We start from the raw sequence: 15109 nt of genomic DNA, 5'->3' as shown, positions 1-15109 counted from the left end.
ACATTTTTGACTTCGTCTCAGAAAGCTTCCATAGGCAAAGGTCAACCAAACTTGTGAATTATATGGTCCCAAGGCCAGCCACCAGGGGACTGATGGACGGAGCAAAAGGATGTCAAATTGACTGAAATTTAAAAAAAAAAATCTTCTATCCAACACCCAAATAGGATAGGATCAAATACTCCATTGAGGGAAGGGTCTTAATGTGTTTTACCAAAATTGTGCATTTCATGACCCTGGGGTCTAGCATTAGCCCCTGGGGCAGGGTAAACTGTAATATAGTTTATATAGGAAAATTGCATTTTCTACTATCAATTGTTGAATTTCTATTGGAATTCAATCTAGCTAGGTTGAAATTATCAGCATAGGATGACAATTTGACATTTTGAAAATATTGGCTTCACTGACCTCCTGGGACTTATGAGCGGGGCCTGAATAGGTAAAAGTTGACTAAAATATTTCGAAATTTAGGTGACTGTTAAGACCCAGGGGCCTCCTGTTAAAATTTTAACAGTTGGAACATGTTGACTATCAATTCTTGGACAGCCCAGAAGATCATATATGAAGTTTATTGATGGCAATGCAATTAACCCATAGTCCTTGGACTGAAGCATTTTTCCCAAGGTGCAATTTTAGCACTTACTGTTTGGACAACAGGAAGTTCAGACATTTTCAAAATGGAGGATTTACTCCTTGGGTTGGATGTGTTGCTTGTTTTCATATTAACTACTTTACTTGCTATTTTGATGGTTATTGCTATAGCATTTTGGAAATGGAATAGACTATTTAACAGATGGGACAGAGGGATAATAGATCAATAATAATGTTGCAAGCCACAAGACTTCATTTTAGTACTCAGTGGGAGTTTATTTTGGTGCTATCTTATTGTTTATATAATAATCACAACTGTTCAATTGTTGTGGAAGACTGCTTCAACAACATGACAATACAGAGAGGACTAAAATTTGTATTTGCAGAAGATTTGGAAGATGTTTTAAAATACTGTACAGATTTGCATATTCAGTGTGCAATATTCATCAACTTATAATTGTGGTTTACATGATAGTAATACCATTGTACCATCAGGCAAGTGATTAGTAATACACACTGAATTTATGTTTGAATAATCAATTTACACATGACTTCACTATGATTTGTGAAAAGGTTTGCAAGTTGAATATATATCAATTCTCATTTTAATAATATCATGTAATTTGCCCCTTTTTTTTCCAGGTGCAGTCGATATCAGAACCAGCAAAATGAGGAAGATCTACAAAAAAGGTTTTAGCACTTTATTAAACATGCAATTATTAGATAGTGTGCATAGAAGTTCCTTCATCTGTGCGTGATACAATACTGCTTTAAACAATGTCCCTTTAACATTGATCATGTGACACAACACCATATATATATTGAAAATTCTGCTGAGCTCACAATCTTTGTATGTCAAACTGTTAAAATGCAAGGTTATTCTTATTAAGGAATTTTATAACCTTCAGCAGCTTTAAATTGGTAATGAAACAAAAATAAGACCAAAACAAACTGGTAGTTAAGAGAATAAGAATAGATTCAGACATCCTTTTATATATATATGCATATCAGACACTTTAAATTTTAACATTTTCTTTTTTTTATTCAGGAAAAGGGTCTTTTGATGAATTGATGGACTAAGTTGAAAAATTTAAGCACACACATGGTGTGAATTTTATTCTTTTAAGTATAACAGTTCTATTTTGTGTACAAATGGTCACAAATATTCATACTGTTTCAAGTTATTTACCTATCATAGTCCATAAAAATCATTACTGACCTATGTTAGTTATTCTCTTGCAAAAGAAATCTCACATTGTGGTCATTCCTTCAATTTCAACTCACCAATTAAACACGAGTGATTTGGAACACTAGTTTGGCGAACATTTATAGAAATATGGACATGCCTAGCATTGCTAATAGCAATCAGTGCTGTCATTGTGGTCTTGGAGCAATTAGCCACAAGAAACCTCAAAATGGCCCGGAGTGTTTACAGGGCAGTAAGCCTAGACTAGCAAACACATATTCTTCATTCATTGACATTCTGAACAGATTTTGAAAATGTTGAAGTGTAACCTATTAAACAAGGAAGTTGTGCAACTCCATTTTAAGATACTGAAACAATTAAATAAGTTAGTTTGTTTTGAAATAGTGTGGCATTGTTGAAATTCTGTATCTGGCTGTTGTTAATTCATGCAAATTATTTGTAAATTAATTCTCTGTGTTTCTTTGACCACCAGGAGATCAGGTTCTTTGTGCTATGGACATGGGAATATGGTGGCCGGGATATATTGATTCTGAAGGCGGCAGTCAACTGATCATTGGCTTTTGGGATGAACTTGAAACGTATGTATATATCGTGCTTAATCATGTACAATTGGAATGTATCAAAAAGTTGAACAAAATTTATCATATATATATATATATGCATGAATGGATGCTATGTAGTGTTGGTATTGTTACACTTACGAAATTAATTAGTATGGTTGCATGAGATTAACATAAGAAAATAATCAATAATTACTTTGCCATTCTTTAATACAGAGTTACAAGATCAGTTTCAGGGCTTAAAGAATTCGACATGAATTCTCCCCTGATATCATCCAGCATAAGTAAATATACATACTGATTTGTTAAATAGTTGTTGTTCTGTTGTTTTAATGTTGCATTTGAGTTATAAACCTTCCTGTTAAAATGATATTCTGCACTAGTTGGGATTCCATTTTATGCTTTTATGATAATTGCTTAAAAGCATCAAATTTTCTTCTGGAAATCAATCAAATCATACATCTCAATTTACGATATATTAAAAAAACATACTATTTTATTTGCGGAAATTTTTTATAGACCTATAGATTGACTTAAAAATGTGACCAAGATTGCGTCATACCTTGTACTAAGATCTGAAACTTGTGAAATGATTGTGTACATTTTAAAATTTGATACCTAAGCAAAGAAATTGCAGACCCAGCAGAAATTAAGTGAACAGCTTATATCAACATTTGTATTTACCCACCACTTGCATAAAGTACAAGATCCAGTGGGCTTTTAGCTCTGGATTTTTCTATACTCTATATTTAGACAGCTTTATTTCATTTCTGATACAGCAATAAGAAGAGATATTTTGATGCTGATGATAGTTTTAAAAGTTTTTTGTTTTTGTTTTGTTTTTAACAAAAAAAAAAACAGATTCTTAAAAGGTACAGAAGAACCAGAAATCTATTGAACTTGTGCAGAATATCCCTTAAATGTTGAAAATACAGTAGTTTTTTTCCTACTGTGCAGCATACTCTCAATCTTAGACCACTGTATGTATATATTATATATATAGGATCTAGTAAGTAATTGTGACGGTATGGTCCAACATGGGTACTGGATCTGAGCAAACAGAATTTCGCTGGATGTGTATTGTAAAAAAATAGATAAATAGTCTAGTTTACAATACAGACACAAGGCAGTCTGCCCCTTTCTCAAGACACAAGTAAATAAATAACGAAACGATCACATACATATACAGCATGAAACATTATAACACACACAGTGTAAACAATCAACGAGCGATATCGTTGTGTTTGTGTTAATGATCCCTTCGGTCGATAATCGTTCGCCGAAAACCTATTAGTTATAAATATTATTAAAACATCTGTTATTCAGATGTGTATAAATAGATGAATAAATAGTCGAAAAAGGTTGATAAACACGCAGCGCACGTAGAAACGGTGTAATGGCGGAGGATGCTGTGTGGCGAATGTTTTTATTTTTTTTTACCTTTTGTTTTTGTTATGTTTGAGTCATGCACAGAAATTTGACAAAACAAATATATCTGTCTTGATATTTAATATTTTAATGAATATAGCTGGATTTCAATTTTAAAAAAATATAGAAGAATCTTCCAAAAAATATTTATTATTATGAACCCAAAATTCGTGTGTGGTAAAAAAATAATAAAAACAATGTCAAATGCAGGGCTTATATATGAAGAATTAACAATTCAATTGTGGTAGAAACTGATAACATGTAAAATGGTTGGAAAGTTACTTATTTTACTCTATTAATTTTCAAGCATTTCAAAAATTCTTATTTCAGCCTTTGTACCATGATGCCTCATTTTAATTTTGCAAATGTACTGGCAGGAAATAATAATGTATAGCAAGTATAGCAACAACTCCACAATATAAAAGACACTGTATATAATTGGTCATATACATGAACAGCTCTACAGATCATTGCATGCATGTTTTAACAATTTAGGTTGGCAAATAATCAATATTTATGGATTTAAATCGTCAGCTATCTAATATCAGTATTGTATGGGTTGTTCAATGGTTAGTATTATATTTTTGGAAATTGTATTGTGATTGCTCGGAACATTTTTTCCATTTTGTTATTGTTTAAAATTATTAAACTGTATAGTTCAGATATAATCTATACACTGACCAAATATTTTCATGTAAAAGGAATCATCACACAGATTTTAAGAAATTCATATGAAACTGTGTAAAGCATTATTAATTAATGAATTTGAAAGAAAAAGAAAATACCAATCGTGATAATTCACATGAGTTTGTGTAGCACAGTGTTTGTTTGCTATATTATATATGCAATACATTGTGTTAATCCGCGCTCCGCATTGTTGTTGCTTAGAATCTTATTACAAAAGAACCCTAATACCACATTTGTACGCAACATCTCTAGAAATTTCAACTGAAAGAAATATTTGCCATGGAATGTATTATGATTTTTTACTTGAAACTAACATGTTGTTTTTTTGGCTGTGAATGCCCCAGAATAAGCAATCAGTAGGCTTTATATCTCACAAGTGTCTGGGTAAATTTGTTAAATATGAGATGTTTTGTTCGTGTAAGATGAGCTACAGATGTATTATATGTTGCAACATAGTCGTCATTTAACATTGGTTAAAGTTTCTAAAAATCTTCAGATAGAGATGCGGTTAGAAATATCCATAAAGCTTGAGAAGAAACCACAATGTTTTTGAATAGATATCTTGTAAATTGCATAATTCCCAGGTGCCCCATTTTACTCTTGTTTGATGATTATTCCAAATCATTTTTTTTTCAGGCAAATTAACAAAGAAGAAAAGAACAGAGCTTTTAAAAAAGTACAAAGATGATATCCAAAAGTGCCTTTGCCACCATGCTAGTGGTGTATCTTTAGCTGAACCTACAGTTGAACCCACAGAGAACATCGATGAACCCACAGAGGACATGGCTGAACCAACAAATGAACCCACAGAGGACGTCACTGAACCTACAGCTGAACCCGTAAAGGACGCCACTGAACCAACAGCAGAACCAACAAAGGATGTCACTGAACCTACAGCTGAACCCACAGAGAACATCGATGAACCCACAGAGGACATGGCTGAACCAACAGATGAACCCACAGAGGACGTCACTGAACCTACAGCTGAACCCGTAAAGGACGCCACTGAACCAACAGCAGAACCAACAAAGGACGTCACTGAACCTACAGCTGAACCCGTAAAGGACGCCACTGAACCAACAGCAGAACCAACAAAGGACGTCACTGAACCTACAGCAGAACGCAGAGGACATCACTGAAACAACAGATGAACCCACAACGGATGCCACTGAACCTACAGCTGAACCCACAGAGAACATCACTGAACCAGCAGATGAACACACAGAGGATTTCACTGAACCAACAGATGAAACCACAGAGGACATAGCTGAAGCCACAACGGACGCCACTGAACCTACAGCTGAACCCACAGAGAACATCACTGAACCAGCAGATGAACACACAGAGGATTTCGCTGAACCAACAGATGAACCCACAGAGAACATAACTGAACCCAAAGAGGACGTCGCTATACCTACAGCAGAACCAACAAAGGACATCACTGAACTTACAGTTGAACCCACTAAGGATGCCACTGAACCAACAACGGAATCCACAAAGGACATCACTGTACTTGCATTTGAACCTTTAGCTGAATCTACAGTGGGCATCAATCAAGCCTCAGACTACATCTATGAACCTTTATGGAACATAACTGAACTTACAGAGGATGTCTCTAGTCATTATGATTCCGATAATGACCCAGAGTATGTGCCTGACAGTGACAGTGAAATTTCTGAGGTGTATGAATATGATGTTCCAGATATCTCGAGCTTTCTTGAAAAAAGTGAAGATGAAGAATCAAATATGGATCTATCTTCCATTTGCAAAAGCAAAATAGGGAAAAACGTTTCAGATTTTCCAGTATCGGCAAACAGCTTCACCAGTCTAACCCAAAGAAAGAACAGAACTGATGACCAGGAAGGATGCATCACAATTGAATTTGAACATGATGAAACAGCAGCATCAGAAAAGATTCCACCAGCTGAAAGTCAGCTTAAAGAAGAAGACCGTTTGTATGACATTAATTTCCCAGAAATGTTCATCAAAAAGTATGAAAAGAAAGCGGAAACAAAACATGGAAGACCATATGACAGACGACATTCATGCTACTACTGTGGAAAGCTTAAAACAAACATCCAAACACATCTTGAACATGCACACAGAATAAAGGAGGAAGTAAAGACTTTCATTAAAATGAAGCAGGAAATAGGAGAAACCTTGGATGCCACAAAGAAGAAGGTGTTGAATGCACAATTACATCGATTACAGACTGTTATAAGAAATAAAGGAAATCACATGCACAATGAAAAGGTATGGAAGCAGAAACAGGGAGAAATTCTACTAGCAAGACGACCTCTGGCATTTGACTGTTCAAAATATGGTCCTTGTCCAAAATGCAAGGAGTGGATTATTTTAGAAAACATTACAAAACACCAGCATACCTGTGTAGCAAATGAAGTTTCCACACAGAAACCAAATGGTGATCATGAGTTTGAAGAAGCAGTCAGCAAAGGAGCAACCATAGTACAGATGAAAGTCTTGAAGGGACAACTTACCACACACCCATCAAAAAAGATTGTGAAGGAGGTGTTTCCATCAATGACTAGAGATGATGTTACAGAGTGTGCACAAAACGATAAATTGATAGTAGCACTAGGAGAAATATGGCTCATGAAAAATGTAGGAAACCGCCTGCGTAGAAGAAATATCACAAGTTTTCGAATGCGTCTTGCTGGGAGACTATTGTTACTGATCAGGGATAAATTACAATTAAAGGAGTCGACAATGAGCAGTGTTCTGATACCCAAAAACTTTGATCTTATTGTTGAGAGTACATTGGATGTTTGCAAAGAGAATCAGGAGAAAGAGCTACAGAATCCTAGTTCCGCTATCAAATTAGGATATGACTTGTCCCGTCTTGCCTCCTTGAAGTTGGGATTCAGTATCAAAGCCAGTGATGAGAAACTTAAACAAGAAGCAACAGATTTTCTGCGTCTGATGCAGCTAGAATGGAGTGTTAAAGTAACAAAACTTGCCCGAGTCACACTTGAAGAAAGACGTTTCAACAAAGAAAAAGAATTGCCACATCCAGAAGACATTGCACATTTGGCAACTTACATGGTAGAAGCGCTGAAAACTCTTGATTTGTCTGAACCTAATGAAGCAATATTCAGAGAGGCAGTAATTCTGACACAGGCTAGGTTGCTTTTGTACAACCGGCGACGTCCTGGGGAGTTAGAGAGCTTGAGGTACATGTAAATATTTATTTGAAACCTTTTTACCTGTAAAATCAGCTACTATATATAAGGGCGATCACATACCATTATGCTTGCTGTACGTATCTCTCTTATATAATTATAGTTGTTACTATTTTGGAATAATAGTATATTTATATAACTTTCAAACATCATCACTGCCATGATTCAGTTTTTTCTCAAAGATAGTGATTTATATCCTATAAATAGTTAACATATCTATGCACGATTGTTGGAACAGCCACGATGGAGGTGAAAAGTTTGAGTCTTTGCACCATCATTAACAAATTAGATAAACATATCCTACAAGGAGGGGATCAAGTCTCAAACTCTTAACTGAAAGTAGAGAGTGTGCTTATAATTATTGGAAGACAATAAGCATTGCTACTGAAGTGTAATGGACTTGTATGAGCTTATTACCAGATACTGAATTTTTACCAGATAATCGCATAGTAATCTGGCATACCTGGCTTGCTTTCATTGAAACATGATGAACGTCAGAAATGGTATTGTTACTAAAAGACAACTCACAGATTTTTGTTTTAAATACTTGAATACCGGGTATGTTTTGTCTTAAAAATTTTATAGAATTATACTAGTACTGGAATATTCTTGATCAAGAAGAGGTTTGAGAGTTTTGATTGTTGTAAAATTAGATATTTTAACTTGTAGTGTGTAAAGACTGGCAAGCAAGGATAGACCAAATACACCTTATCTAATGTGTAGTATCTTTATGTCTTCAGAATAGATACCTACCTGTCAAGAGCCGATCTAGATGAAACGGACCTTTCTATGCGGCAGTCCCTTTCAGATTTTGAGAAAAAATTGCTGAAAACACAAGATCTGGTAGAGATTCGTGGCAAAGTAAGTCTATCAAAATCAGCCACACAATCCGTTATGTGGATTTAATAACATGTTATCTTAATTAGCATTATAATGTAATAGTTTATTGTATTGTATTGAAGTTTTGTGAATTTTATAGAATTGACACGTAAAACTTTGCTTTGCTTTTTTCAGACTGGAAGAGGTGTTCCTGTTCTTATTCCACTAGAAACACAGAGGGTGCTGGAATTTCTCTCCAACAAGGCCTCCAGAGATAAAGGTGGAATAAAAGCAGAAAATCCCTACATGTTCGCGAATAAGAGTAAGCATATTACAGAATAGTTTAGGTTACAATTCAATATGACAAAAACAGCAGTGGGTGTCATGATATTCCCAATTCACTGCAAATTGAAATACAAAAACAATACACACATTTATATCCAACCATTGTTTTCTAATTTTTGGTTAAAGCCGCAATATATGTAACTCTTAAGATTTTTTCATGATTCAGAAAAAATCTGTAAACAAATAAAATCCAGTTGATAATCATGCAAAAATAAGAGACACAAACAAAGTAAAGATGGGTGGTAGCTATAAGAAAACATTTAACAGAAAATTCCAAAGTAATGTAAAATAATTTAGGTGGGTCCCACTAAAACAACAAACCGAAGTTGACGTCATAGTCTGCACCGGCTGACACGAAGTCCATATTTTGTGTTTTCAACGTTTGTTACATTTGTTGTATCCATACTATAGATAATGAAAAAAATAACACAAAATGATGCCCGCAACGTTTGTTACATTTGTTGTATCCATACTATAGATAATGAAAAAAATAACACAAAATGATGCCCGGAATGAAAGTCTTTTTGCTAAAAATGTTAAATTTCGAACCAGAAGTCCACTTCCACCAGATTTACTTTCACTTTGTATTCAACAACACAGAAGAGTTCCAAAATAGAGGAGCGCGCTAGTTTTAACTGCTGTTATACCAATACTCAAATAAGAAATGATCTTAAATATGGATGATATAACTTAATTCAGATCATATCTATAAATGTTAGCAATATCTGGACACTTAAATTTTCACGTCTAGTTACGTATATTCGGGCTTTAATATTTCAGCAAAAACAAAATGAAGTTTGTATTTTTATTCACTATTTACACTTTTTGTGAACCAGGCTCTGGTGTTGTAAGAGCTGGGGACAGCTTAAATGAGGTGAAAGAAAGGCTGGGAGCAAAACTTAAGTACCCCAAGAGGATATTGGCAACAAACCTGAGGAAGCACACAGCAACTATTGCACAGGTATTGTAAAAACTGTCCAGAATAATGTTGGACTGAAAGGAGAAAACAATTTAGTATAAAAACATTGCATTGTAGTACATACTTTCGACTTTGATTTTTTTGGTAAACCTTGTTATTGTTTTAGCATCACCAATGTCAACATTTTTGCATTTCTAAGGTAATTCTGAGTATAACTCTAAAGTTTTGCTTTATAATATGTTAATGCTGACTAAGTAGGTAGCGTCTTAAATTTCTAGACCATTAGATAAACAGATGGGGTGCTGTGTACATGTTTTTATTTGTTGTCTTTGTATTCCAGGTGTTGAGTTTAAATGAACACGAAATGAAGTGGCTATGCAACCATTTAGGGCATACTCGCCGTGTGCATGATCAGTATTACCGACAAACCTCGGGATTGATAGAAAGAATTGATATTGCTAAGCTTATGATTATGCAGGAGCATAATTCGGTGGCAAAATGTAACCAGAAGAGCCTGTCAGAAATTCAATTTGATGGTACGATTATATTTCTATATCACCTTTAACTCCAGGAAGGCATGGTATAAATATTTCTATTCAAATGGAGAGGTTGTGGGCAATTGTAGTTTAGCCTATGAAAATGTCACTGAGACTATTGTTCCAGCAGTGATGGAGGCATTATAAGTTTTGCATTTAGATCCTGTGCTCAAAAAGTGTGTGTAAGACCAGGAATCTGATCCACTCACACGATTTTTATGATGATTTTCAAACACAAAATCGTAGACCAGTTTTTGGTACAAAAGTACTTTTTTACGTAAATACCTCTTAAAAAGTACCACAGAAAATGTGTTTAGCTAACACTTTAACAAAGCAGTAAAAGGCCCTTTTGGGCCTTTCCAACACATTCATTACATAACACAGACTTTTATAATATTAATTCATATATTTTGAAATCAACAAAATAGATGAAAAAAATTGAATAGAATACTTAAGTTACACAGTTTAAAATATCGCTCACATAGTTTGGTTTGGTTTGGTTTATTTTGTTTAACGTCCTATTAACAGCTAACGTCATTTAAGGACACATAGCACCACAGTTATACCCAATCGCAACATTTTACATTTGATAAAAACAGCAACATTTGTCGGAACAAGTAAAGTCGCTAAAATGTCCAAATGGTGTACAAGAAAAGTAATCTTAATCTGTGTTCGAAAATAGATTATGTATCATGGTGTTCATGGATACCAAAGATATGTTCACCGTGAGAAATGTTATGCTGCCTGAAGACTAAACTAGTGATCTATTGGTTAGAGCCAAATCATACATTGTGTGTGCGTGTGGCTGTTGTCACTTTTCCATTTTGCTCGATTGTTAGTTGACTGTCCCGACTGATTTTACTTATATATGAGCAAGACCATCACAGCAAACACTTTAGATTCTGAATCTCACCTACAGGTAATACTTACTTATTTGGGTAGATTCCGGATATCTTCATAGTTCTCTCAAAGAAGCAACGGGTCTGTGAACGACAAGAAATGTAGCCTTCCACGTGTTTTTGAATAGCCTTCCTTTGCCTCTTCCTCTGCTGGACCCTACAAGAAATAAAAACAAATGTTATGCAATCAATACTGTGAATATATCAATATGTAGGTATAGGTCAAGTCATTTTTTTTTATTTAGCCTCGAATTAATACCAAAAAGATTGATGATTGATCTTGGCTTGTTTTGATTTCAACAATATTTTTAGCTCATCTGGACTGAAGGTCCTGTTAGCTTATGCCATGGCGCGGCGTCCGTCCGTCCGTCAACATCTCCTTTAAATCGCTACTAATCGTAAACTACATGATGGATTTTGACCGAATTTGATCGGGAACATCATTGGGGGAAGGGGAAAAGAAATTGTATATATTTTAACTCCTTAGGGGCCGGAAAGACGGGACCAAAAAGGAGTAATAAAGGTTAATTCTTTAAATCGCTACTAGTCATACAAGTTATCAATGGATTGGAACCAAATTCGGTCAGGAGCATCCTTTTGGGACCCCGACCCCCACCCCCGGGACAGGGCCCACCAAATAGGGGTGCTATATATATCATATATACATTTATCGGCTGAGGGGGATCGTTTTCACAACATAACGATATTTATTGTTGTTTAAACACTATTGTTGTGTATGTAGGTTGTATGGGTGTTACGAGATCACATAATTGTACAGTCTAGGGGAGATAATCCAACTCCATATGTATATGGGTTATTCCCCTTTGTTGTAATTCTTTTCGTTTGTGAGATACATTTTGATTATTCATACAAAGACTTGGAACAGAAAAGACGTTTGTTGTTTTGCCTGACGATATCATAATGTAGCGTAAAGCGAGTTCCCAATACCTCACAACATTACATGGTGTAGAATCCAAAGCGGTTAGTGATGTGACAGTGTGACATTATGTAACTTTTTATTGTATTTTCGCATGACTCGCCGGTCTTATTTTCTTTGACATATCTATCTTTGAAACTGTTGAGATCCCTATAGCTACACTATAATCGGGGTGGTCTTCATTTGCCCACTTTTTAAAGTTCAAAGAAACGTGTTGATATAGTATAGTTCAAAGACATTATACTGTTGCTCTCTAGATTACAAGAAAGCCTTTGATGTTTTAGATAGGCAAAATTTGTGATTCATACTAATTATGGAAGGTAGAATATTAAATATTGAAAAGGGTAGTGAGTGGACAAATAGTATAAAAAACGAATGGTTTAGAAAAGGTTTATGATATTTTTGGCAGGCAGACATATTAAAATTGAGAGTGAAAAGTTAATCATAATTTCATTAGTGAATTAAACGGTTTGATATATGTTTTACATTAAAATGGCACTGCAATACATGTAAAAAAAATTCAGCTAATACACATTTACCATAACATATCAAATGAATGTTAATCTTAGAATGAATATTTGCTATCAGAATTATTTTAAAGATAAAATTGATGCAAATACAATCCACGAAAAGTGTACTTTGCTGTCACTTCATCTCAAATTTAAAAAGAATTGATTTATAATTTTGGAGCATTGATCACATACCTCAAATGCAAGTGAAAATTGCAATTAAAATAACATTTAGGATATAAAAAACTATATTGACTATTGAAATGTTCTTTAGAAACTTAAATGATATTTGGAAGAAAAAACAGAAAACAAACAAACACAACCAAAACTACAAAAAAAAAATTGAAAAATAAATTAGACCAAAATGATATCCCTAAAATTACCGCTTAATATTAAATACTTTTATCAACTTTAAACCCTAAAATTGACAAATACTATCATATCTATTATCTATTACAATGTTGCACTGCTATGACCAGCTAGTACATAATTAATGATGATATTATAGCAATTATGTACGGGGAGGGTGTCAAAGTCACCTTTCACCTATTTTAGGTGTCCGTATTGCCTTTCTATGTTTTTGACGTTTTGCAATGAAGGTGAACATTTGTTGTATTTCATTTACAGTGGTAAATCAGAAAACCCACGGAAACAGCAAGCTTACAGGCCTGCATACGGTAATCTAGGAGAAATCCGATCCTTAGTAAAAAGGGACATCCCAGTCATTGCACTTACAGCGACAGCAACAGAGGCCACAAGGGAAACTATAATACAGGAAATGTGTATGAAAAATTGTGAACAAATTATAGTAAGTCCTAATAAACCAAACATCAAGTACTCAGTTGAAAGTATGGGTAGCGGCATTTTTCAGAACTTTCAATGGCTGCTTGATCTTCTGTTAAACAAAGGAAGCTCCTGTCCACGTATAATAGTTTTCTTTCGACAGATCAGACATCTTGCTGAAGTGTTTGAGTTCCATCAAATCCATTTGCAGGAAAAACAATACGCCATGAAAGACAATCAGGTAAACAGCTATAGAAACAGAATATTTTCAATGTTCCATTTGACAACCTGCGACAAAATTAAAGCAGAAGTGTGTTCATCCTTCAGAGATGAGAATGGACTGATTCGAGTTGTTCTCTGTTCAACATCTTTCAGCATGGGACTTGATGTAAAATGTGTCAACACTGATACATATGGCCCATCAAATGACACCGACAACTACCTTCAAGAGTCGGGCCGGGCTGGCCGGGATCCAGACATAGATTGCAATGCAGTTCTGATGAAACACAGATACAGCATGAACATTGTTAATATAAGTTCATCAATGAAACAGTATGTGACTACTGTTACCTGTCGAAGAAAACGGTTGATGTCACCATTTGTAACTGAAGATTCAGACCTGACTGTGGAGCCACTTCACAAATGCTGTGACAATTGCACACGCCTATGTAGATGTCAATGTAGTTGTTCTGACAAATGTTCATGTGTTGGTCCTGTATGTAATGGTGAGGAGTCTAGTATTCTAAAGGCTATTCGGCTATCAATGACCAAACCTCAGTCTGATGAAGATTCCAATGATAGTGATGAGGAGTTAGAGGAACTGTACAAGAGAAAGCCCCAAATAGTTTCTGACTCTGAGGATTCTGTTTAAGGTGAAGTGTGTCCCAAATTGTAAATACATATCTAAGTCATTTCTGTAATAATATCCAAAACAATGCAAAAATGTGTTTTACAATAATTCGTGTTTGAAATATAAAATCATTACAGAAAATGAGACATCCATAAATATGGCACACTCTACCTTAATCAGTCTGGTGTTGGGTAAAAATGTTTAGCAGAAAACTTGCGTAAAGATTGGCTTATCCAGTCTCTTACAGCATCCATGTCAAGTGTACTGAAGGGATTGGATTTATTTTCTGGAAATGCATTGTGTCTTCTTCCAGGAATGTTATCATATACATTCTGTTGTAGTAGCTGCATGACGATAACATTGACATCTTGTGCAAGATCTGCTTTCTTGTGTACACCAGAGGGGCTGTGTGTCTCCGTCTCCTTGTCAACGTTCTTGACAATCAAATGTGTTGCCAAAGCCCTTCTGCTAACTCTTGATATTGATTTATCTGTGAACACGCCGCGGAAACTGTGTGCCTCATCCTTAAACACTTTGTTGCAGTGCTTCAGATCTAAATCATTTGGAAGATTGGAGTCGATTTCTTCCACGGTGGTTAACAGTCCGGTTCCAGACTAGTCGGTGTGCCAATCGTGGAGACAATACAATCTTCGCTCGACATATGGTTTCCAATATTCCAAAGGCATACTTCGGACATCCAGACAGTTTGTACAGCAGACACAAATACTGGTTAACGAGCATCACACGAGCACCATCACCCATGGAAATAGCATCATTATGGTTTCTTTGCAGAAGCCCAATAAGGACACGTTTTGTGTAATTGAGAATATGGTCTTCATCGT

The 15109-nt window shown here is 35.1% G+C and overlaps 2 protein-coding genes across 2 annotated transcripts; both read left to right on the top strand.

The window, feature by feature from the left end:
* The first annotated feature begins 1228 nt into the window (after positions 1-1228).
* Positions 1229-10476, top strand: LOC117340499. The gene is made up of 8 exons (XM_033902259.1): positions 1229-1278; positions 2268-2373; positions 5107-5592; positions 5651-7661; positions 8411-8531; positions 8685-8811; positions 9671-9795; positions 10094-10476. The coding sequence occupies exons 2-8, from the start codon at positions 2361-2363 to the stop codon at positions 10316-10318; spliced, it is 3108 nt and encodes a 1035-aa protein (XP_033758150.1). The 5' UTR covers positions 1229-1278; positions 2268-2360; the 3' UTR covers positions 10319-10476.
* Positions 10477-13484: 3008 nt separating this feature from the next.
* Positions 13485-14288, top strand: LOC117340498 (ATP-dependent DNA helicase tlh1-like). The gene has a single exon (XM_033902258.1). The coding sequence runs from the start codon at positions 13485-13487 to the stop codon at positions 14286-14288; it is 804 nt and encodes a 267-aa protein (XP_033758149.1).
* Positions 14289-15109: the final 821 nt, after the last annotated feature.

This window comes from Pecten maximus, chromosome 13, assembly GCF_902652985.1.
Source record: "Pecten maximus chromosome 13, xPecMax1.1, whole genome shotgun sequence".
In the NCBI taxonomy this organism is placed as follows: domain Eukaryota; kingdom Metazoa; phylum Mollusca; class Bivalvia; order Pectinida; family Pectinidae; genus Pecten; species Pecten maximus.
Note: the sequence above shows the minus strand (reverse complement) of the source record. Positions and strands in the feature narration are given on the sequence as shown.